At 43.1% G+C, this 24,149-nt stretch overlaps 1 protein-coding gene across 2 annotated transcripts in view; it reads left to right on the forward strand.

The window, feature by feature from the left end:
• The first annotated feature begins 2,804 nt into the window (after positions 1–2,804).
• Positions 2,805–24,149, forward strand: part of MIS18A (MIS18 kinetochore protein A) — a 103,897-nt gene continuing 82,552 nt past the window's right edge. The window contains exons 1-5 of one of the 2 annotated variants that reach the window (XM_032175286.2): positions 2,805–3,170; positions 6,948–7,014; positions 11,280–11,402; positions 12,029–12,125; positions 12,708–13,618. In XM_032175286.2, the coding sequence (XP_032031177.1) occupies positions 2,840–3,170; positions 6,948–7,014; positions 11,280–11,402; positions 12,029–12,125; positions 12,708–12,788 (699 nt within the window). In that variant the 5' untranslated portion in view covers positions 2,805–2,839 and the 3' untranslated portion in view covers positions 12,789–13,618. Of the gene's footprint in view, positions 3,171–6,947; positions 7,015–11,279; positions 11,403–12,028; positions 12,126–12,707; positions 13,619–24,149 lie in introns of those variants that run through there. The other variant, XM_032175285.2, reaches the window with a different exon arrangement.

The following is a 24,149-nucleotide window of genomic DNA, read 5'->3' on the forward strand; positions in this document are numbered from 1 at the left end:
CCTTACTCAGATTGGGCAAAATTGAACTTGACAAGGCCAAGTTTTTATTCTGAGCCAATCCCTATTGCCAGGGGAGCAGCATGGGCAGCCAGGGGTAGGTGCCATGCCTGCCCCAATCACTATGGAAGAGTCATGGTCATCCTGATTGATCGGGTTAAACCGCTAGGGACTCATTCCCGGAACTGGTGGTGAGAGTGGTGGAAATGGACTCAACCTTATCCAAATCTCCTAGTTATATAACTAGGAGGTACGGTGAGAATGTAGTTTAGGAAGCAACTACAACCACGAACTATGAGGTCATCTTTTTCAAGCATCTCATTTTGTCCCCCCAATGATGATTTTGTGGTTAGCTGAGGTTTTGTTTTGTTTTTTATTTTTTTGAGACAGGATCTCATTCTGTCACCCAGGCTGGAGTGCAATAGCATAATCACAGCTTACTGCAGCCTCGACCTCCCAAGCCCAACCCATCCTCCTGCCTCAGCCTCACAAGCAGCTGGGACTACAGGGGCGCACCACCATGACTGGCTAATTTTGAAATCTTTGTAGAGACAGGGTCTCTCTATGTTGCCCAGGTTGGTCTCAAACTCCTGGGCTCGAGTGACTCTCTCGCTTCAGCCTCCCAAAGTGCCAGGGTTACAGGCATGAGCCACCATGGCTAGCCTTGTTTTTATATTCATAATATTAACACAAACACACTTGTGCCTATAGAGGAATTCATTTTGCATCAGCCAACTTCATGACGTGCAGGAGGCATCATGCCTACAAACCATGATATTTTAAAGGATCATGATAATGTTTCAATTTTTTTAATCAAGAGAAATAAATGAACTTATAGGTCTAAAAATGTTTTATGACATCATTTTAATATAATCATCTTCATAGCAATGTGACTATAAAATGAAATTTTTATTAATTGTTTTAAGGAGAGAAAGGCCTACTAAGGCAAAAATAGGGCCCCTGAAAGTCACCATGCAGCTCGGCCTTGTATTCCTTCTTTCCTGGGGCATCGTATCATAGAATTTAAGTATTGACAACAGGAACCCAAAGTCTGAGACAAGATGAGCCTTTGAATCCCAAAGTAACTAGCCACTTACTTAAAGAACTCATGTGGATTGTATCAATGTTGTACTAGAGATATTATGCTTGAGAACAACAGTCCAGGAAGGTCAGGCTCGGCTCTACAAAAGCAGAAGGGGCAAAGTATGGTGATGCCTGCCTGTAGTTCCAGCTACTTGGGAGGCTGAGGCAGAAGGATCGCTTGAGGCCAGGAGTTAGAGACCAGCCTGGGCAACATACTGAAACATCATCTCTGAAAAAATAAAGACAAGAAAAAAAAAAGCAGAAGGAAGGAAGGGAATTCTATGGGTGAAAAAAAAAGCCTAAATTATCTGAAGCATTTTCTTCCAGTAAGAAGCTGATTAACATGAGCATGGCGTGCCAGGGTTTACGAAGTATTTTCATGAATATTATAAAACTTGATCCTCATGAACAACTTGGTGTAGTACTGAAGAAACAGACTCCATTTACTCCACGAAGAATTAGACTCAGGGAAGGCAAACAGCCTTTTCCACAGTTCCCTACACTGTTACTACCTTGTGGAGGGAGGGGTAAGTTAACCAGGACCACTGGTAAGTTAACCAGGACTCCAAAGCTTTTGCTTTTTGCTAGTGGCTGTAACACTAAAATTGGAAGTACATTTACGTAAATAGTTTATGCAACCAAGCAAAGTAGGCAGTGACTTCGGGGACACCCAGAGCGTAGTAGGAACAGAGTAGGTCCTTGCAGGTAGCTTTCTTCCCAGGTATACCACCAGACTGTCTGTGGTGCAGCTGGCTGGTTCCCCGCCAGCTTTCCCTCCTGACCTACGGTGTTTTAGGCATAGGCTGGCTTTCTGGGGCAGCTGAGGAAATCTGTCCTTATCATCAACAAGGGATGCTTCTTCCTTGCAAGGACGAATTGTTCCTTGATCCAAGCAGCAGGGACACTTCCAGGCTTTCCAGGGGCACTGCTGCTTCCTCAACTTTTTCCTTGCAGTGACAGCCTGAGTGATCCGGGGCCCTTCCCAGGGTCTCATTCCAGGAATAGCAATGTGCAAAAGGACCCTGTGATGAGGGACTCCTCTATCCCCTTCCTTCTCCACTTCATGGAAAGGAGGCCTCCAGGAGCCGACAAAATAGAGCAGTGGTCATCAAAAGTGGAGCTGCTTATATACAACTATAATTAGTCCACTTACAAAAAAGAAGAAAAAGGGTGGTGGTCTGGCACTGTGGCTCACGCTTGCGATCCTGGCATTGTGGGAGGCCGAGGCGGGAAGATCGCTTAAGGCTAGGACTTCGAGACCAGCAACATAGAAAGACTCCCCCCCACCCCCCAAAAAAGGTTGGGCTGCCAATACTGACAACGTGGGCACGCCTAGGAGCTTGTTAGAAATGCAGATTCTCGGGCTACCTGCTACCTGCTAAACCAGAGTCTGTGAAGATGGAGCCTGGCGATATGCTTAAGAAGCTCGCCAGGTGGTTCTTAGACACTCAAGCTTGCAGCCCGTAACTTTCTCAGTGACGCTGCCCCTCCCACGGAAACGGGTGAATAATCCTTAGGAAGACAAGCAAACAGGTCTGCAGCATCAATTTCTTCAGGCTGGAAAACCTGACGCAGGCGCAGTGACTATCACGCCAGGCCCAGACCACACGGCGCGCATGCGCACTAGAGGCCGCCCGCCGTCCCGCCCCTTTAAGGCGTTTGCCCCTTCTCGGCCTCCGCCACCGCGCCCCGCCCCGCGCATGGGCAGCGGCGGTTTTTTTTTCCCGTGGCGCTCTGGGGCGCGGGCGATTTGTAGGTAATGGCGGGCGTTCGGTCACTGAGGTGTAGCAGAGGATGCGCTGGCGGCTGTGAGTGCGGCGACAAGAGCAAATGCAGCGACTCCTCGCTGTTGGGCAAGAGACTCTCAGAAGACTCGAGCCGCCACCAGCTGCTGCAGAAGTGGGCGAGCATGTGGAGCTCCATGAGCGAAGACGCGTCGGTGGCCGACACGGAGAAGGCGCGTCTGGAGGAGGCGGCGGCTGCGGAGGAGAGGCCGCTGGTGTTCCTGTGCTCCGGCTGCCGGCGGCCGCTGGGCGACTCGCTGAGCTGGGTGGCCAGCCAAGAGGACACCAACTGCATCCTGCTGCGCTGTCAGTTGGGTCGAGCAGGGCAGGGGGGCGTGGGGTCGCCTTTTTCCAGGGGTGCCGCGCCTGGGCGGCCCGGGAGGAGGCGGGGGCTCCTTGGGGCTGCCCAGGGACTTTAAGAGCAAAAAGTCTGAGAGTGTGAGCTGTCGCAGGAAAAGGGGAGGAGGGTCACCCCTCCACTTTGGCTCTCGGGCGGCGGGTTCTTTTCTGGGGTCCCCGATCCCAGAAGAGCAGCGGTTGAGTCAGCATCATCGTGAGCATTACTTAGAAACAAAGGGCAACAAAGAATAACACTTTTAAAGACCCTAAAGAAAGAGAAACAAATGGTCAAGTAGACTGTAAGCCCTTGAGGTGCAGCCAGTACTATTACTCCCCACAGAAATTAGCGGGCTGTTGGTGTATCAGCGGATGCCTCTACAGTCTCCAGTGATAGAGCCGCAGAGCTGTTGGAACACAGTGCTATGGGGAAGAAAGGGAAGGAAACTTGCAATAAAAGCACCAACGACCTCATCAAAATTGGCGAGGAAGGAGGATGTAGCAGAAGAGTTCAGAAGAAGGCAGGAATTAGTTTCTAATCCTGGTTCTACCAGTTACCTCTGTTGTTCCACTGTTCCCTCATTTTGATGTTTTTGCAGTATTTAGGGATAAAGTGGTTCGCATATTTTTTCTGAGTTGGTGTAAGAATGGCTGTTGTTTTTGGATTGTAGTTTTTCAAGATGAAGTTTTTTCTCTCTTTGAATACTGTAAATGTTTCGATGGCAGAAATTCATCACCGGCTTACCGACGTTTCTGGAACATTTTCCTTGGTGTAATACTGGGAATAAAGGAGCACACCAGTGTCCACTAGTTAACTGAAAGTTGAGATTAACTCTTTGCACCTATTAAAATCAAACCAGGCCGAGCGCGGTGCCTCCGGCCTGTAATCCCAGCACTTTGGGAGGCCGAAGTAGGCGGATCACGAGATCCGGAGATTGAGACCATCCTGGCCAACATGGTGAAACCCCATCTCTACTAAAAATACAAAAATTTCAGATCAGCCTCGCCAAAATAAAAAATTAGGCAGGCATGGTGGTGTGCGCCTGTAATCCCAGCTACTCCGGAGGCTGAGGCAGGAGAATCACTTGAACCCGGAAGGCGGAGGTTGCAGTGGGCCGAGATTGCGCCACTGTACTCCAGCCTGGCGACAGAGCGAGACAACGTCTCAAAAAAAAAAAAAAAAAAAAAAAAAAAAGAGATTTTTGGTCCAGTAGGAAAAGCTCTTTATTTGAATGAGGTTACCTTGCTTACATGTTTTTAAGGGATAACGTGTTTGGTGTTACATCTTTCATTTTATTTGTACTTTGTTTCGAAAGAGTGTATTTTTTGCCATGTGGGCGCTTTTCGTTGTTTTGCTTTACTTATAGAAAGGCTGTTATTTTTGTTATTTAATTTTTATATTAATAGCTTTTAAATTTAAAACATAGTTCTAAAATAGTAAACAGTTTAAAATTTAAAGAACTATACATTTTTTTATTTATCAGATTTAGATAATAGGATTTAACACCTCCCCGCCCTCCCAGTAAAGACAAATAAATGAACTCGGATTCATTTCCATTCCTTCCTTACCTAATTTGAATTAGTTTAATTATTTTCATTTTGTCAAGGTTTATACATTTACATTCTGTACATTTACATTCTGTTCTGTAGCTATAACAGCCTTACTATGATTTTTAAAAATAGGATTATTTATTTAATAGGTTTTTTTTTAAATAGGGTTATAGTGGGTTAACAGCCCTCTGTTGCCCAGGTTGGAGTATAGTGGCGCAATCATAGCTCACTGTAACCTTGAACGCCTGCTCAAACTATCCTCCCGCCTCAGCTTCCCAAGTAGCTTGGGACTACAGACGCACACTAACAACTGGCTAATTTTTAAATTTTTTGTAGAGCCAAGACTCTTGTTATGTTGCTCAGGCTGGTCTCAAACTCCTGGCCCCAAGCAGTCCCCTGCTTTGGCCTCCTAAAGTGCTGGGATTACAGATGTGAGTTACAGCACCCGATCCTATAATGTTTATATAAATTATTTTCCCAACTCCAGTACTCATTAACATAAAAAAGCTGCTTAATAGCGTTTTCATTCCTGAGTTGTTTGATTAATCATTAGCGCTCCCCGTGTCCACATCTCCAAGAAAATTTCCAGTTTATGTGCTAGAAAATATTTTCCTTTTTTTTTTTGAGACGGAGTCTCGCTCTGTTGCCCAGCCTGGAGTGCAGTGGTGCAGTCTCGGCTCGCTGCAAGCTCTGCCTCCCGGGTTCACGCCATTCTCCTGCCTCAGCCTCCTGAGTAGCTGGGACTACAGGCGCCCGCCACCACGCCCTGCTAATTTTTTTGTATGTTTAGTAGAGACAGGGTTTCACCGTGTTAGCCAAGATGGTCTCGATCTCCTGACATCGTGATCTGCCCGCCTTGGCTTCCCAAAGTGCTGGGATTATTTTCCTGTTTTTATACGTGAATGCTAGCTTGGCTGCAGGTACAGTTCTTGGTCATGCTCTTTGCTTTTGACAGGTGCTGAGCAGCTGGTGCAAAAGCCTTGAGACTAGAGTATGGTCAAAGAGAATAAAGTTAAGAATTAGGGAGGAAGGAAGAGACCAGAAACTGCAAGGCGTTGTAGTCTGTTCTAAAGACTAGTGAGTCTTTAGAGTCTGTTCTAGTGAGTACGTTATTATGCTAGCTTAGGCAGGGGAGTAATGTGACCCTGCATTTTCTTTGGAGAAAGCATTGAAGGAGGAACAAGTATGGAAGTGGGAAGGTCAGTGAAGAGCCAGGGCAGTAGTCCAGGCAAGAGGTGGTGCTGGTGGTTTGGGGGCTGGAGTGAGGTTTGTGAGGTAGAATTGATAGGATGGATCAGTGGATTAGATACGGGGGAGCAGGATGAGGAGACGAAGAAAGGATGACACCCTGGTTTCTGATTTCAGCAAGCAGGTAAATGGAGTTGGAGTTTACCGAGTTAAGGTAGACTGTAGGAGGCCGTGAAATCTAGAGTGTTTTGGCCATTTTAGGTCTGATGTCCCTTCTTCATTTCTCTTCATCCCCTACCCTGTCCTTTAGTGTGTCCTAGACCTGGTTTCTTTGGGAATGTTTGCTGCTGCCTCTGGAGTCCAGCAGTGACCTCTGTCCAAGTCATTGTTCAAGTAAAAGATGTATGGCTGGGATCCTGAGGACTCTCTCAGTTACTTTTAGAGACATGGGCCCTGTGTTTGAAATCTGGAGATATATGTGTTGGCTATTTGCATCTTCCTAGGTTTGGAACCCAGTTTCACTATCTGGCAGATAATTCTTTGCAGTCTGTGATTTGAGATTCTCATGGTTCCAAGTTTACTGTGGAATGAATTTTTCCCTCTAATTTTAGCCATTCTATTAATGTTAGTGGTTTTCAGGGAAAGGGAGGATAAAACCTTTTAAAATTTTTGTTAAATTTTTATTTTAAATTTTTTTTGTAGAGATGGCGTCTCGTTATGTTGTCCAGGCTGACCTCGAACTCCTGGCCCCAAGCCATCCTCTCACCTTGGCCCCCCAAAGTGTTGGGATGACAGGTGTGAGCCACTGCGCCTGGTTGGAAATAACTCATATTCTGCCATCTTTTCCCAGAAGACCCCAGTATATTTAGTTTTGAGCCACTCTTGTGTGCGTGTGACTTTGGGCTTATTTTTTGCCCTCTGAATTCTAAAAAGTTGGATTAGAAATTCTCTGCATGTATGTTATAACGAACCACATTAATAAATTATTGTTACTTTCTCTGTTTCTAGGTGTTTCCTGTAATGTTTCTGTGGATAAGGAACAGAAGCTATCCAAACGTGAAAAGGAAAATGGTTGGTGAGTAAAACTGTATTTATATGAATATGTTAGAAAATTTTTTTTTAATAAAAATCTTTAAAAGGTCATTACTAGTAGTAAGATTACTTGGGATAAAACTTTTCATGATAGTAAAAAATCAGTCATTCGCATATATCAGTTCTTTTTTTGTTTTTCTATATCCTGTTTTAGAATGGAGTATATCAGTTTTTGAGTGGTTGTGGTCACCTTTAGATATTGAAAAGTTAGAGTTTCTAGATTTCTAAAAGCATATTCTGACACTCCCTTTTTGGATCTTTGGGCTTGGTGCTGAAGAAAATTGAAAATAAAAATAGAAAAAGAAGGTCGGGCGCGGTGGCTCACGCCTATAATCACAGCACTTTGGAAGGCCAAGGCGGGCAGATCACACCGGGGGTCAGGAATTCGAGACCAGCCTGGCCAACATAGCAAAACCCCATCTCTACTAATACAAAAATTAACTGGGCGTGGTGGTGCAGGCCTGTAATTTCAGCTACTCAGGAGGCTGAGACAGGAGAATCACTTGAACCAGGGAGGTGGAGGTTGCAGTGATCCAAGATTGCCACTGCACTCCAGCCTGGGCAACAGAGCAAGACTCCGTCTCAGAAAAAGAAAAAAAAGAAAAGGAAATACCTGTATTATAAAATCTCAGTGTTAAAGGGTGCCTTAGGCTAATGCTGCCCACCTTTCTCATGTTATGGCACACATAAAATGCTGCTGTCACACACACAGCCTATTGGCAAGAGCAAACAACACAGGAGCTCCAGCAATCTGAGGCCCCGTGTGGCTACTTCAAGGGTTGAGGGGACAAATATCTTGCCATACCTGCCACCCACGTGCCATAGTGACGCCTGAGCAAACTGAGCGGGAAGCGCTGCCCTATATAATTGTTGCTCCAAATGTAAACTGTATCTTACACTTGCATATGAAATAACTTTGGGTGGTACACAGTTAAACAAAAATTAAATATGTATACATTTTAATGTGTATTACAAATACTGACTTTTCATTTTTGGTGATGCTAGAGTATCCTATCAAATAAAACATATTTCAATTAAAAAAAAATTACTCTGTGCACTTATGACCAAATACCTCCTGATGATACTATCTCCTAATACCATCACATTAGGAGCTACCGTTTCAACTTATGCATGTGGTAGGGGACAGAAACATTCAATACTTAGTCGCTCCTAAAACCCTTTCAATTTCTTGAGTGATGGGGTGATAAGGGTATCTTTTGTTAACCATGTTTGGTCTTAGTCCCCAGTTCTGACAGAAGAGCTTCTAAGATGCTTGGAATCTCTGGTGTGATAATAATGTCGTTTTGAATCCTAATGAGGTGACTGTGGCTGGGGGGCTCCCATGTAGCTTCAGGATTGGGGGCCAGAAGGACCAAGGCATGATTAGAGGGCTGGAAGTTTCAGCTCTACCCCAACCTCTTCTCCCACCTCCATGGAGGGCAGAGGGGCTAGAGATTATCAGCAATGATTTAATTAATCATGCCTGTGTTATAAAACCTCCAAAAAACCCATGGGTTTTAGAGAACTTCCAGGTTGGTGAATATGAGATGCCGGGAGGGTGGTGTACCTAGAAAGGTCTTGGAAGCTCTGTGTCCCCCTTCTGTAACCTTTGCCCTATGTGTCTCTTCCATAAAAGTGAAAAAAAAAAAAATAGTTTCTCCATTTGAGATAAATTAGTAATAGTACAGATAGTTTGTGGATGTGACAAAAATTGTGGTGCTGGCATACAGGCCATAAAAATTTGGAAAACCCACCTCAGATCATTTCTCATTTTGTAGTTGAAGAAAGTTAGGCCCAGGGAGGCGAGAACTTTGCTAAGGTCACAGGACTAATTAGCAGTAAGAGCTAGGACGATGCTTGTTATCCTTACTGCCTGCGAAGTGCTCTTCTCCACTTCCTAGCTCTAGCCATTTTGGTATCACCATGATTTTTGTCCTGTTTGCATACCAGCTACCAACTGTGCTATTACATACTAAATTTTTAAAATTAAATCAACTCAAAATTTTTATTTAAATTTGTCTTCAAAGGATTATTTTTACTATCATAAATATATACTTGCCATAACTAGAAAGTAACTCTGAAGATAATTACAGTGAAAACAAATGTTATTAGTTCTAGCTGAGATGTTGTTGCCTGGCTGGTTCTCTGCCTGAGGTCTGTTCTGTTACTATTAAAAGATTTACGACTATGAGGCAAGTGTCAAAGACAGTCTAGCATCAAACCGAGACTTTCTTCTTTTTTCTAATCAGGATTGATAGAGAATTCACTCTCTTTGGTCCAGAGTTATTAATACTGTTTGTTTGTATCACCTAAACCCATCGATTAGACTGCCTTCAGTTGTCTTGGACTTCACTAGGGTTGTGTGCTCCACGCTCCCATGTTGCTTTGGGATGCTTGTGAATTTTTTGGTAGGCCCATCCTGTGGAATACCTGCCTGAGCCATTCTGCTGATGGTCAGCAAGAGCACTGTGGGCTTTAGAAATACGTTGTGAAGGTAGCAGTGCTGTTTTCTCTGTTAAGTCTGACTTTGTCCTTTGTTGAGGATCTTACAATCGGATTATTCCTTGTCTAACATTACCTTACGATTGTTGGCACTGCCTTCTCAATGTTATTGTTCAATGAAAAGGGTGAATGCTGGCCAAATTCTTGCCAACTGTGAAAGCAGAAAGATGCTGCCTTAATAGTAGCTACCATCTCTTCATTGTTCCACAAGAGGATTCTAAAAGTGTGAATGGGTTTGTTCCTATTTTTGGTGGTGTTTAGGTTGATTTTGATAACTCGGGATAAAACAGTCTTATTCATGGCTCAGTGTATTTGGGGAGTTCAAGCCTCTGGTTTCTCTGAGTGTCTTTTCTTGGCTGATGACATTACATACTAGTTTGCTGTCTTGGTAATAGTGTGAGGCGGTCTCATAATGGTAATGAGTTTGATATATAGCATGGAGGTTTGCCTGTTCACTGTGAGTAATTTAGGTGGGATTTACTGACATGCTTTTATATTTCTCATATAAAAATTTATACAAGCTGGCTGGGTATAGTGGCTCCTGCCAGTAATCTCATACTTTGGGAGGCCAAGGTGGAGGATTGCTTGAGGCTAGGAGTTCGAGACCAGCCTGGGCAACATAGCGAGACTATTTCTACTATAAAACTAAAAAAGTATAGAAGCTTATAAAAGCCCGTAGACACTTAATATGTAATCAGTGGCATACTATCCAGCTAATCACATCATCAGTGAGAATTCATGACTTAATCAGATGGTGATCCATTTTATTTGTTCCATATGTTGCTGTAATAATTAACAGTGTCTCAGTATCTGTAAGTAAACAATGATGTAGTCCAAGCTGTGAGTCTTGGGTAGCTCCCTTTTGCTTGACAGCAGGAATGGATATTTAGTGATTACAAGTGTTTCACATACTGAGTAGGAGTTAGAATACTTTTGCAATAAAAATCATTTGTAGTGTATGTTTTACTACTGTGATCACTACTAGATTTAAATCTCCAGTTATCATTTTGCTATATGTTGGAATGGTAATTTTAGTATATTTATAGAATGGTAAATTCGGATGGATCAGTTCAACAAGGCGTTTGGGAGACACTGGATTCTAAGCCAGGTTTTAAGGAGACATGAATAGGCTTTAGGGGAGGGTATATTCAGGTGTGTGGAACCTGAGTTGAGAGAGAACTAGAATGAAGGAACAATTACATGGATTGTCATCTAACTTTAGAGACTTTTTTTTTATTAAGCCAAACAGTATTACCTTCCACTAGAGCAGAGTTTGGTAAACTATGGCCCATGGGGCGGGCACCAATTTGTGAATACGAGTTTATTGGAACACAGATTATTCAGTTAGTATTGTCTATAGGTGCTTCCGTTTTACAATGGCAGAGGTGAGTAGTGACAGACACCATATGGCTGGCGATCCTAAAATATTTATTCTCCACTTTGTTACATTAGTACCAGATTGAGGAATTTATATTCTAGAAAAACACCACCTCAATATCCTCTCTTGTCATTTTTTTGTATGTCCCTTGTCATTTGATACTTAAGGCATCGTGGCCTGGAGATGACTGTCTTTACATTTTTATTGTAAATATCTTACTACCATTTTTTCCTATCCTTTATGTATGACCTAGTGTGGTGAGAATAGCATACTTTAGAAACTGAAGTGTTTATGGATTTTAACAGTGAGATTTTTATTATAATGAGTTGCTGCTTTGTTTCCTAAAGCAAGACACTTCTTTATTGCAGCATCCTTGAGACTTTGTGCTGCGCGGGGTGCTCGCTCAATCTTGGCTATGTGTACAGATGCACGCCCAAGAATCTTGATTACAAGAGAGACTTGTTTTGCCTCAGTGTTGAAGCTATTGAAAGGTAAGTTTGATATATAAATGTTTACCTCACAACTGGTGTTTCAGAAAGTTAAGTTTGCAGAGAAATTGGCACGGAAGTGTCAGAACTAAATCAATCCTGTTTGGTTAAATATATTTTCAAGTAATGATTTCTAACAAGCCAGTAATTTTGTTGTTGTTGTTTTGACCTTTAAAGAAGCATCTTTATTTGGTATCGGAAAAGTCAGACACTCTACATTATAGGAGAAAACACTGTGAGAAATTTTTTTGGAATAAAAGTATATTCAGTTGTTTTTAAAAATTGAATGTAGTTCAGTAGGATATTGCCCCCTGCTCCCAGCTTTTTATTTTTATGTATTTTAAAACTTATTTTTTTAAGATATGGGGTCTCACTCTGTCGCCCAGGCTGGAGTGCAGTGCTGTGGTCGTAGCTTTCTGCATCCTTGAACTGCTGGGCTCCAGCGATCCTCCTGCCTCAGCCTCCCAAATAGCTAAGACTACAGGCATATTGCCCCGGGTCTTGTGTTGCTCAGGCTGGTTTCAAACTCCTAGCCTCAGATGATCCTTCCGTCTCAGCCTCCTGAATAGCTGGGAACAAGTGCACACCACCACACCCAGCTTGTATTTTAACCTTGTACCGTACTTCAGTTATGTTTTAGGGTCCTCTGAAAAGCAGATTGTGTCAGAAGATAAAGAGCTTTTTAATCTTGAAAGCAGAGTTGAAATAGAAAAGTCTCTAACACAGGTAATTTTATTCTGTACATTTTATATCTTTGTATGAACAATTTGTCAGTGAGGAAGTGCTCCCCCACAAATGATAATTCTCATAATGTCATCTGTTTTGATCGCAGGAAGAGTGTGCTTATTTCAGTTGTTAGTAAAGTTGATTTTTGGGGAACTCAAATGAAGCTAAAGCTTAATCAACAAAAAAGGAAGACATTTCATGTCAAAATCAAAACTATATATTCGAGCACTGCAAAGCTAGAAATACATCTTTGTTTCAAATCAATATTTTGTTTGATTCAATTCTTGTGGTATAAATAGCCTTGTTGTTGGATGTTAACATTTCCTCATTGCCAGATAGGTGAGATGGTGATGACTGTATAAGAGAGATGTAGATTATAGGTTGAGAACTACTGTTGATAGAATTATGCTTTATTTTAAAAAATTTATGCCTCTAAATAGTTTTGTTAAACACTGAATATCTACCATGTAATGTATGACATATCCAAAATTGCATTAAGTGTATATCTTAATTATATTTAACCATGTATAATTTTTAATTATATGTGTGTTTCTTTATTTTTTTATTTTTTCAATTCAATAGATGGAAGATGTCTTGAAAGCATTACAAATGAAGCTGTGGGAGGCCGAATCCAAATTGTCCTTTGCCACTTGTAAAAGCTGAACTCTAGTCTGTGTCCTCCATTCCGCCCCCGCCCTTCCTCCCCGTATTTGTTAAATGAAGCAACATAGTGAGACATCGTCTCTACAAAAAAAATAAATAAATAATTAGCCAGGCATGCGAAACGCTGAGGTGGGAGGATCAGTTGAGCTTGGTAGGTTGAGGCTGCAGTGAGCCTTGATCATACCACTACTGCATTCTAGCCTGGGCAACAGAGTGAGACTCTCAAAAAAAAACAAACAAAAAAAAACCCAAAATTGCAGAATTACTTTTATAGCTATATTTTATGGTGAAGAAGTGATTGTTTCTCAAAAATCCCATTTTAAAGCCATTTTATGGTACTTGTTGGAATTGGGACTTAGGAGTTTTGATTTTGATAAGAAACTGGGATGATTTTTTGAACTTTTTTTCCTCTGTATCACATTTATTTACTATTTTTAAAAACTTTATTTGACCTTTAACACTTGGGACAATATTTATTATAAATGATAAAAAAAGTCTTAGATGTTTGTCTACCCATGGTGTCATGGAATCTTCTCTGAAAACTAACGCATAAAGTTCCCTGGAGAAATTGGTCAGAATGATCTGTCAGAACCATGTGAAAACTTGCTCAAGAGCCGTTGCATATATATAGTAGGATTTTACTTTTTCCTGCTTATGTACTACTATATGCTTAAAAAACCTGGAGAAATACCAAAGAGGAATAACCATCTCTGAGGGTGGGATTCTGGGGGAATTTTTGATTTTTCTGTTTTCTATAATGTGAAACTTTTGTAGTATGTATTTTTATAATTGAAGAGAATAAAGATTAAAACAAAATGCTTTAAGATTGACTTTTACAAACTGAATTGTATTTAACTGAGATCAAAAATCCTGGTGCTGTGAAGTCCACACATTACTGAGCATGGCAGTGTGAAAGGCCTGCTCAGGAATATAAAGGTAACCCCAAATTTCCCCAGACCCCTTTGTTTCTGGGTGCGAGTGAGGTCACGGAACAGTACTCAGTGTATGACTGACTCACTCAGCGTCTGCTTAGAAGTTCCCTGATTATTTGTGAGAATACTAAAGTTCTCAGAGCGAAAGATCCTAAGTCACGTTGACTGGATCATGCAGGATTCTTGTGTTCTTTCTGAGAGATTGTTGACAACCTCAGTTAAATTTGAGTGAGTCCTTTAGGCGTTCTCTCTTGCAGACTCCTCTCTCACTAGCAGACTGTGGTGCTGTGGAAGCAAATGTCAACACCCGCTGGCAACAAGGCAACATCCAGCTGCCGTAAGCTTGATGTAGTCCCAGGTGTCTGTCCTCTTAGGTGCTTTGGTGGCACCTTGTGTGAAAATGCATTCCAGACAGATGAGAGAGTATTTTAGCCACAAGACTCAGCTAACTCTCTGGTTGTGCAGGTTACAGAGTACTCCAGCAAGCATTTTCAGATTCCATTCCAAAGCCCTAGGCGATTTGGCTCCCCGATTCCTTATACCCTGTTCATACTAGGGAAGGGGCTGTACAATATTTGTAACCAGTTCACTCATCTTGAAAACTCATTTCACCAATGAAAAGTAATTTTTAATATCCTGGTGCTAATTAAGATTCTGTTACAGATCAGAAGATAAATGTAGCTCATGCCTTAGTGGCTGCCTCTAGAGTGGGCCTTTGATTACCTTTCCATCCCTGCACATGTATTCCTGTTAGGGTTCTTCACATGAAGTTAACGAGGCTCCCCTGGGCTGCAGACAGAAGCCAGCACACATTTGTGTGAAGCATCTAAAAGTCAATCCAGCAAACACTGTGTTTCATAACACAGTCTTCATCTTTGGCCTCAACCTGTGGCATCCCTGAAGGGGTGGCCTTGCCATCACAGTGAGAGGGACTTCCAAGGCTGGGGTCCAGGTGGGAGTGCTGCATCCTGTCTGTGCTGCATGGTGACACTGGCGGGAGAGGGGCCTTCCTCTGTTCTGGGCCACTTCGTCCTGGGCCACCTGTTTCTCTGAAGCCTGGTGGTGTGGCTTTTCTGGCTTTCTATGAGGTCTCATCAGAACGTGTGTGTGTGTGAGTGTGTGTGTGTGTTTAACTTGTCTCATATATCCACGTGCTAAAACCTGCTACTTGAGGCAACAAGTTTTTGTTTCTTATAATTGGAAAACCCAGTGTGTGGTCATTTCTGGTAAATGAGCCCTGGGGAAGCACTGCCTGTGGGCAGGAGTAAGGGTCCAGAGGCAGGAGACGGATGTCCCAGCCCAAACCACACGGGACCCAGCAGAGGCTTCAGACAGATCTCCCCAGAAGTTATTCCTTCGGCCATCTTCATAAAGGGCACTCCCTAGTTCTTTAGGGAGCAGATATGGAAACTGATTCCAGAACCTGGTATGCGGCCTTTAAAGATTGTTGTAACTGGGTGTTTGTAGAACGTTGTGCATGGTTTTCATCCCAGAGTGTGGGTGCTGTCCTTGGCAAGTTCTTCAGTCATGCTCATACATTTCCAAGCTAAGGAGTCCACTGGACGCATCGTTCTGTGTAGCATCGATGCCTGAATGGCATGTGTCCTACCCGGATGATTCTAGTCAAGCATGGGACATTGAAAACACTCAAGACCAGGAGAGGGACCCCTTGCAGAATCAGATCTAGCTTTTCAGTAGGAACTTCTTGAACCGAGGAGCCGTGAGCAAAGCTTCCCCCAGCTTGTTTTTGAAGGAGGGTCTTGAGGGTAGCAACCAGAAATCCAGGGTCAAAGTCCCAGTTTAACTGCTTTATTAGCCATGTGATCAGGGGCAAATCATGTAATCATCTGTTTTTCCATCTGTATAATGAAAGTATAATAACTTGTCTTCCCTGCGTCAAGGATGATCAAATTAGATAATGCATATGACAGTACTTTGAAAGCAGTAAAACATCATAAAAATAAAGGATAAAGATTTAGCTTTATTTAAATAGAGCCAATCTGATTCAGTCTTCTAGCCAGTCTATTTGTAAGATTCTAATGACATAATCTGAAATGCTATATGTTTTTTTCTAAACTATATAACATTTATTTGCTTTATTTTTTTCCAGTTGTAAACATTGCACAAATTTGAAAAATAGAAAAAAGCACAAAGAAGAAAATAAAGCAGATAATCTTACAATTAATAATTATTCACATTTTGGGGTATATCCTTCTAGTCATTTTTATATGCAAATTTGGGGTCATACTGGTCACACTATTTTCACTTAAAATATTTCCTAAAAATATTTCTATATAATCGAATATTATCTTATAACCTGAGTTTTAATGATCACCTAGGATGAGAACCATATTTAAAAACTTGTTTAAATGTGATTATATGGTATGAAATTCACACTTTTTAGTGGTTTATTTAACAACTGAGTTTGCTAACCAAATAAAAGACAGGGCATGAAAGAAATCTTAGACCAGTCACCTCTTTGTCTAGCTCCAGTGGTGTGCAGGGGAGAGCCAATTATTAAATTTTCAGGAATTTTGTCAGCTGGTCATTAAACTGTTGGTAGCTTGAAATTGGCCATGACGGGGATATTTACACCTGAGAAATCAGAAAGTGCTAAAAAAAAAAATGAAGTCTTCTTCCCCCACCCCAGCTGGGTTTGCAGCATATTGCTGTGTATTCCTTCTGTACTGTTTGAATTAAAGTTGAAAAGAGAAAGTGACTTCTCTTCAACACCCAAAAGAACAAGTCCTAACATCTCTTCGTTTAGTATGTCTAAAATGACACTCATTTTTTTTTAAAGTTAGCCATGTCTGGAAATATTTTATTTATTTTGAGACAAAGTCTCACTCTGTTACCTAGGCTGGAGTGCAGTGGCACGATCTGGGCTCACTGCAACCTCTGCCTCCTGGGTTCAGCGGTTCTTGGGCCTCAGCCTCCCAAGTAGCTGGGACTACGGGTGTGTGCCACCACGCCTGGCTAATTCTTGTATTTTTGTAATAGTAGAGACAGGGTTTCACCATGTTGGCCAGACTGGTCTCAAACTCCTGGCCTCAAGTGATCTGCCCGCCTCAGCCAGCCAAAGTGCTGGGATTATAGGCGTGAGCCACTGTGCCCAGTCTTATTCTAAGACTTTAGGGATTACAGCCACATTCTCCCTCTCTCCTGGAGAAAACCCAAAATACCTGAAACAAATGACTTAAAATTTTATATAAGTAGTTGATGTTACGTACATCTATTTTGCTCTCCCCAGATAGGATAAATAACTGGGCAGTTGCTTGCCAGTGAAAACCCAGAGACAGTTCGTTGGCAATCACTTTTGAACTGAGGGAGAATAACATTTTTTGATCTAATCTGACATATTTTGGGTATTGATCATTAATTTTTTTAGTGAGAGCTGAGTTCTATCTGTAAGCTAATTCATGATTTAGGCAGCTAATCACGAGGGCACGAGTGCAGTCATGGCCAGTCTATAGAGTTGTTTCTTTGGGATAGTCACACCTGTTTAAATCCCAGTGATAAGCTCGAAGGTAGAGAAGGGAGGGGAGGATGGGATGAAGAATGGATGTGCTGGGGCCCGGAGTTTTATTGGCCTCAATGTGATTTCAAATAGTACTGGCCTCATTTCCTTCAAGTTGGCTCTGTCGACCTCTGCTAATTAGCTTAACAAAATTAAATGAACTCTATAACTCTTTTTTTCCCTGAACAATTACCACCATGGTTTTTAGTTCTTCTCTATCTAATTTTAAGGCAGAGATGGACAAGGTGACCCTTCAAGGGCTCTTCAACCTTCTAATTCAGGTAACCCTGAAAGGAAATGAGAAATGTTGAAAGGGGGGAAGTGAGACCATGAACCAACTGTGTGGATTTGAGGAAATGAGATAATTTAGGTCTTTCCAGGATGTCGTCTGTTGTCACTTTCACGTTTCTCTCCGTTAACCGTTGTCCACCCTTACCAGGAGCTGCGGGGCTTGTCATTTTGGGGGCTTCTTGAGAACAGTAGAAATTTTGAGAAAGTAAAACGTGTGTCTGATTGCATAACATTTTCCAAACCAAAAAGAAGAGCATGTAGCCATTTTGAGGAGAAACCTTAGGAAGCCTTCCAAGGGTTTTTCTCAAAACAGGACAGCTGCTTTTTGACTGTCACAACTGCTTCCCTAGGGGTGGCTTTTCTTTTCTAAGATAGCACTTAACGATCATCTAGGAGGTGCCGAGCACTGTGCTTGGGCTCCATGTATGTTACTACCTCATTCTTACAGAACCCTCTTCCACAGGAAGCATCATACCCATTTTACAAATGCAGACACTGAGGCTCAGAGACTTTAAATTGCCGAAGTCCCACTTGGCTAATAAGCAGACCTAGTGCCTTCCTTCTGTGCATGGCTGCCTTCTTCCCTCACTCTGAGCTTGTTTTTTAGCAGTAAAACACATAAAGGGACATTGCGTCAGTTAATATAGTATTAGCAATCTTAGCGTCTAGAAGGGTTTGGAAATCCTGAGCTTCTCTCTTTTTCTTCTATAGAACACAGTGAACTCAGCATGAGTTCCCTCGTCTGCAGTTGTCCCTCCGTTGAGATTCTCTGGCTACCAGATCCCCAGCCCCTCTTCTGCCCAGAGGTACTGTCTGGCCCCTCTTTCAGGCTCTCACCTCTTCATGTGTCTTCTTGGCTGTGTCGTGTGCCACCTCCTTCGAGTCATTTATTTTACTTTATTGTGGTTATCATTGCTGGGCATTATATTTTACATTTGTTTGTTGGTTTAATGTCTGTCCCGCCATTGGAGTGTTAGCTCCACGAGGGCAGGGATTTTATCCGTCTCACGGCCTGGGCCAAAAAGAATGCAGCCCGGTAATACGTGCTCATTCCATCTTCAATGGAACAAATGAATGTTGCTGCATCGAGCATCTGTTAACTCACATCTTCATTCTCTAACCACTCTATTGATTCTTTATCTTGACCTGCAAGCATACTTACATCTCATCGTGGTGACAAAGAGCCCTCCCGTGGCCCAGGCACCTCGCTGAACTGCTGTCTTCTTTTTAACCGCACTGACTGCCCATTCAGGACTTCAACGCCGGGCCTTTGGTTGTCACTCCAGGCGTCTTGCCGAAACTACTCTCTTGAAGGTTGCCAGTGAGTTCCTACAAAGTGATACTGTCTGTCTGAAATCGCTAAAATTTCCAACAATTTAAAATTGTCCTCTCTTTTAACATTTTCTTCTTGATTGCCCGCATTTCTGAGCGAGGCATAATGACGTATGCAGGGGCTGGATGCCATGGGGCCTGGGGTTTGTGGTAAAATGTCGGTAAAGTAACCACACAGCGAAAGGGATAGTATGGCCCTCATCTTAATCTCTGCTGATTAATTATGAATGGGCATGGGTGGGGGTTCATTATATCTGCACTTTTGAGTGTGTGTGGTTTATTTTAGATCGTCTCACTCTGTCGCCCAGTCTGGAGTGCAGTGGTGCCATCTCGGCTCACTGCAACCTTCGCCTCTGGGTTCAAGTGATTCTCCTGCCTCAGCCTCCCAAGTAGCTGGGATTACAAGCATATGCCACCACACCCAGCTCATATTTGTATGTTTAGTAGGGATGGGGTTTCCCCATGTTGTCCAGGCTGGTCTCGAACTTATGACCTCAGGTGATCCTCCCGCCTTGGCCTCCCAAAGTGCTGGGATTACAGGCATGAGCCACTGCACCTGGCCTGTGTATTGTTTGAAAATTTTTTTGAAACCAAAAACAAACAAGTTTGCTTTCATCCTTGGGCATGGATGGCGTCCGACTTGCCCAGTGGCCTCCTGCCTCCTTGCTGCTGCTTTGCTGGAGTTCACCTTCCTCCTGCTTCTCCCGGGCTCTGCCTTTGCCCTCATTTCTCTCTCTGCAGTCTCTCTTGGATACTTCTGCCCTGCCAGGATTTCAATGATCATTCCCATGTCTCTGATTCCCACAGCCCGCAATTGTCTCCCCGGGTCCCTGGTCCTGAGTTTCTAATGATCTGCAGACATCCCCTGAATATGCCGTGTGTACACTCTGTGTCTCACACCTGACCCTTTTCTATATATACAGTTCTTACTTGTCCTTCAAGATCTTGCTTGAGTGCCACTTCCTCCAGGAAGCCCTTGCTGATTTCTCTGCCAGATGTCATTTCTCCCACTTCATTATTCTTAAATGACTTCAGCATGGTCTGACCTTATTACTTAGATTTTGTATTCTAGTTTTGTGGGAACTGTTCCTGGAATACTAGGGTTGTGTTTTCCAGAGATCCAACTTGTTGTGGGACCTTGTACACTGGAGGCAATTCATACTTTGTAGACCAGTTATGATGGTAAATGGAAAAATCTGAAAAAAAAAAAAAATAAGCTGAGAAAAATGGTTCCACCAAAGTATTCAAAATTGCTTTTCATATTTCAGAATTGACATATAAGAGTAAAAAGAAAGTACCCCAAACTGCAGTGGTGCTGTGGGGCTAGCATAAAATGTTAATCAGGTAAATAGGAACTCAAGGGAAATTTACCAAATTGAGCTCATTTACATGTGTAATTACCCATCTGTGATCATTCTACTGTTGTATTTATTCTGTCTTTCTCCTCCCACACTGGGTTAAAAATACTTTGTATTAAAGATTTTCTTCATAGCCAAATACAATGAATTCTTGGGATTGGGGGTAGGGTGGGGTGTGAATGCCACTCTGACACTGGAAACAAGATGCCGGAGTGGGCCTCAGCGCGCGCTGTCTGGGTGCGAGGGAGAAGCCCGGCAGATACACATTAACGCCACCTTCAGACATGCACATCCCAAGAGGAGACTTGGAGGCAATGGCATTGAAAACCACCTGCCGCTTTCAATGATCAAGAAAGAAACCTGTGGCTTTCATGAATGCGGAATCCATAAGACACAGCCAGATGCCGGCCTGCAATGGTTGCTTCCTGCAGTAGGAAGGTCCAGAGTAGGCTAAGGAAGTGTCAGGCAGCGGGCCGTCTCCTCACAGGACACTCTTTCTTAGGGGGAAATGATGACCTCGAGGTGAGGTAAGGAGACCCTGGAGGTGGAAGGTGCGAAAGAAAAGTGGCTCCCCAGGCTTCTCGGTGCTTGGGTGTGGGAAAGAATTGTAACCTCTGGGAGGCCAAGGCGAGGCAGAGAATGCCCTCCAGAGGCCTGCAGTCCTGGTGTGAGGAAGCCCTTATAGAGGAGACCTGGCCAACCCTTCCCTCGAGCCCCTGGCCACTCTCAGGGTGGGCATTGCCTGAGGCTTATCAGAAATGCAGACCCTGGCTGGGCACGGTGGCTCCCTCCTGAAATCCTGGCACTTTGGGAGGCTGAGGCAGGAGGATCACTTGAGTCTAGGAGTTTGAGACCGGCCTGGGCGACATAGCGAGACCGGCCTGGGCGACATAGCAAGACCAGCAAAACTCTACGAAAAAATTAAAAAGTTAGCAGGTGTGGTAGTGTGCACTTGAAGTCCCAGCTACCCTGGAGGCTGAAGTGAGAGGACTGGTTGAGCCTGGGAGGTCGAGGTTGCAGTGAGCTGCCATCTCGCCACTGCACTCCGTCCTGGGCAACAGGCCTATCTCTAAGTAAGTAAGTAAATAAATAAAATGCGGACCCTCACGCCTCGTCCCGGCCTGCTGAACCAAACCTGTGCTGCTGCAACAAGATGCTAGGTGTCTCCAGGCATGTTCAAGTGTGACACGAGCTGGCTTAGGGGACAGTTCTTCCTGGCTTTCTTGAATAAAATGGTTCTTTTATACGTTGGTGCGTTTTGGTGTGATTACTAATTTTGCTGAGTACCATAGTCATTTTTTCAGTGTCACTGACACACTGTAAAGTAGGTTAGTATCACTCTCAGGCTGCGAGTCGGACTTCTTTGTTTTGTTTTCCCAGTCAGGCCACAAGGGGCCGCATTTCACCATGTAAACATTCATCGTGTCCAGCCTGTTCACAACCACAGTGGGAAACTCAGTAGCTGCAGGAGGCCCTGTCCAACAGGAAGGTTGCCTCATTGCAACCTGACTTTATCCCTTCACTCTTGTAACCAAGATTCTTAATTAAAATAAAATAATAGTCAAGGCCCCCCCGCCCCATCCCCGATGCAGCCCCTATCAGACTGCTAACAGCTTTTTCGGTATTCGTCCCTAAAATTGCGTACATCTACACTCGCACAGGATTTTCCCCAAGGCACTAGCATTCTACGCTGGAAGTTAATTGTGTTTTCTCTTTCAGTTGTTCTCTGTTTTCACGACTCAGACTTGTTACTAAATCCCCTCCCCCAATGCTTTCTGAGTCCTTAATGCTGTGTTTGCCAGCTCAGTTTGGAGTTGCCAGCTGAGAGGTGGCAGTCTTCCGGAATAAGTACATTTCTGATCACCTTGCTAATGTGTCTGACTCACACGAGACTTTGCAGGAACCCTCTATCTGTATTAATGCTGTAGATTCCTTTGGAAAGATTAAGGAACAGTGCTATCTTGTTATGGGTCAAGACATCCAAAGCACATTATTTAGATGACAACATTGTCCAAAGCTTTAAAGTGAATTCAGGCAACTACATTTTATGCCAGACTTCCATTTGCTGAAACAGATTTAAAAAAATACTCATGCATTAAGTGATTATACGCCACAGAACGTAGCAGAGGCAAAGTGGTAGTTCTGTGAGGTTCCAGCACACTGGGAGTCCTGGAGCCTTGGGGTCTGTGTCTTACTGAGCCTCTAACAACTGGAGCAATTTCACATCCCTGGCGTCCATCTCCAAGCCTAGGTTTCCTCATCTGTAGAAAGAAGGGGTTGGATTAGGATGCTCCGTAGGTTTCCTTTTAAAAGTAGTCTAAAAAAGCAATCAGAAATGTTTTGTTATTTTAATTAAGTATTGATTCGAAATGGAAACCTCGATTGATAGCTGATAGAGGCTCATCTAAAGCATCTGTAATCTGATGGACATTGACAATATTCTGCCCATTAGAGAACCAAGACCACAAAAGAAGCTTAGAATAGAAGAGCCGCCCACATTTACTGCTGCTGTGTAATGAACAGTTGTAGGTGGCACCAGGTGCATGTCTTGAAGAAATTCTTGAATCAGCTTATGGAATTCTGAACTGGATTAAAACATGCGCATGTGAACATTTTATTTAACAGCATCTCCGGCTGCCAACATTTCATCAAGAATCTTCACTATTAAAGTGCACCGGTTATTTCTTTTGCCATCATTTGAGTTACTCTCTGTGAAGAAGACAGATGTCTTGCTGTAGTCATTTCACTTGCTCAAGTTCCCCTGTCCTCTCTCCTCCATCGCTATGTCCCCCTTAGCGAAGCCATAACCAATCAAAACTTAAGTGAGTCAGCTTTGGATGTCAGCCATAGAGCAGGCGAGCCAAGTCCCGTGATGCCAGCCCCTGGACAGAGTTTCCAAGGCAACGACTGCTGTGTTTCTCTCCACTCTGAAGGAAAACCTGGGAGAATCCAGTCCTGATGTGGCTGTTAAGGGAGCCTGGATGGGGGAAAACAATCTGTGAATGAGCAGACTTTCGTTCTAGCCTGTTCTTTTTTTTTTTCTCTGTAAGAATGAGTCTTATTCACATGCATTTTTCTGCAGCTCTGAAATGAGGATTTGAATTGAACTGTTTGAGATGGGTGGTTAAAAGAAAATATACACAGATCATCAGTCTGAGAAGCACTAGATGATCATCCAGATTAAGAAGTAATAAAGTCAGAATTCTCACAGGAACAAGAGATCATTTTTGTCACTGAGTACAAGAAAGATTAGCATGAGCCAAGACACAGAGGCCAAAAAAGGGGCAAGGGACAGTCCCCGCTGAGAACAGCTTCCATCTTCAATGTTTTTCTCATCATCAGTAGGACTATAAAAATTATTGTCCAAATCAGGGCACATTTGCGAAAGAGGGAACGTCTAATAATTAAGTCGGGATGACAGATGTCAACTGTCCTGGGAAAACCAGCACACGTATCACCGTACTTTGTGTGCCTCCCGGTAGAGAGCCATTGAACAAAGGTGGTCTCACCTACCGGAGTGTGAAAGCCACGAGGCTCAAGTGAGAGAGGAGGATGCCAAGTCATCCGATGAAACTGAGTCGGGTGGGAATGGAGCAGAGAAATGAAAGAAATGTGGACAGATTTGAACAGCAGCTCAGGGAAATCTGATGATAGATCAGGCAGAAATAGATTAAAAAGACTTCGAGGCAATGGTACTCTCTGAGGGAACACAATTTGGGGTGGCCCAGTCAATGGTTTTGTGATTTTGTCCAGTAAAGAGTATAGTAATTCTCTTTAGGTTTGAGCAGCAATACATGAGGTTTCTGGGGAGAACAATCCCAACATAGTAGACATGAAAAAAATGTTTAATAATGAATCTTCTGTTTCCTAAAGAAATTCACTAAAAGTAGACATCATTAAGCTTGTGAAACACGTTTATGGTTATCCTCAA

The sequence above is a fragment of the Hylobates moloch genome, unplaced genomic scaffold, assembly GCF_009828535.3.
Source record: "Hylobates moloch isolate HMO894 unplaced genomic scaffold, HMol_V3 SCAFFOLD_14, whole genome shotgun sequence".
Taxonomy (NCBI): Eukaryota; Metazoa; Chordata; class Mammalia; order Primates; family Hylobatidae; genus Hylobates; species Hylobates moloch.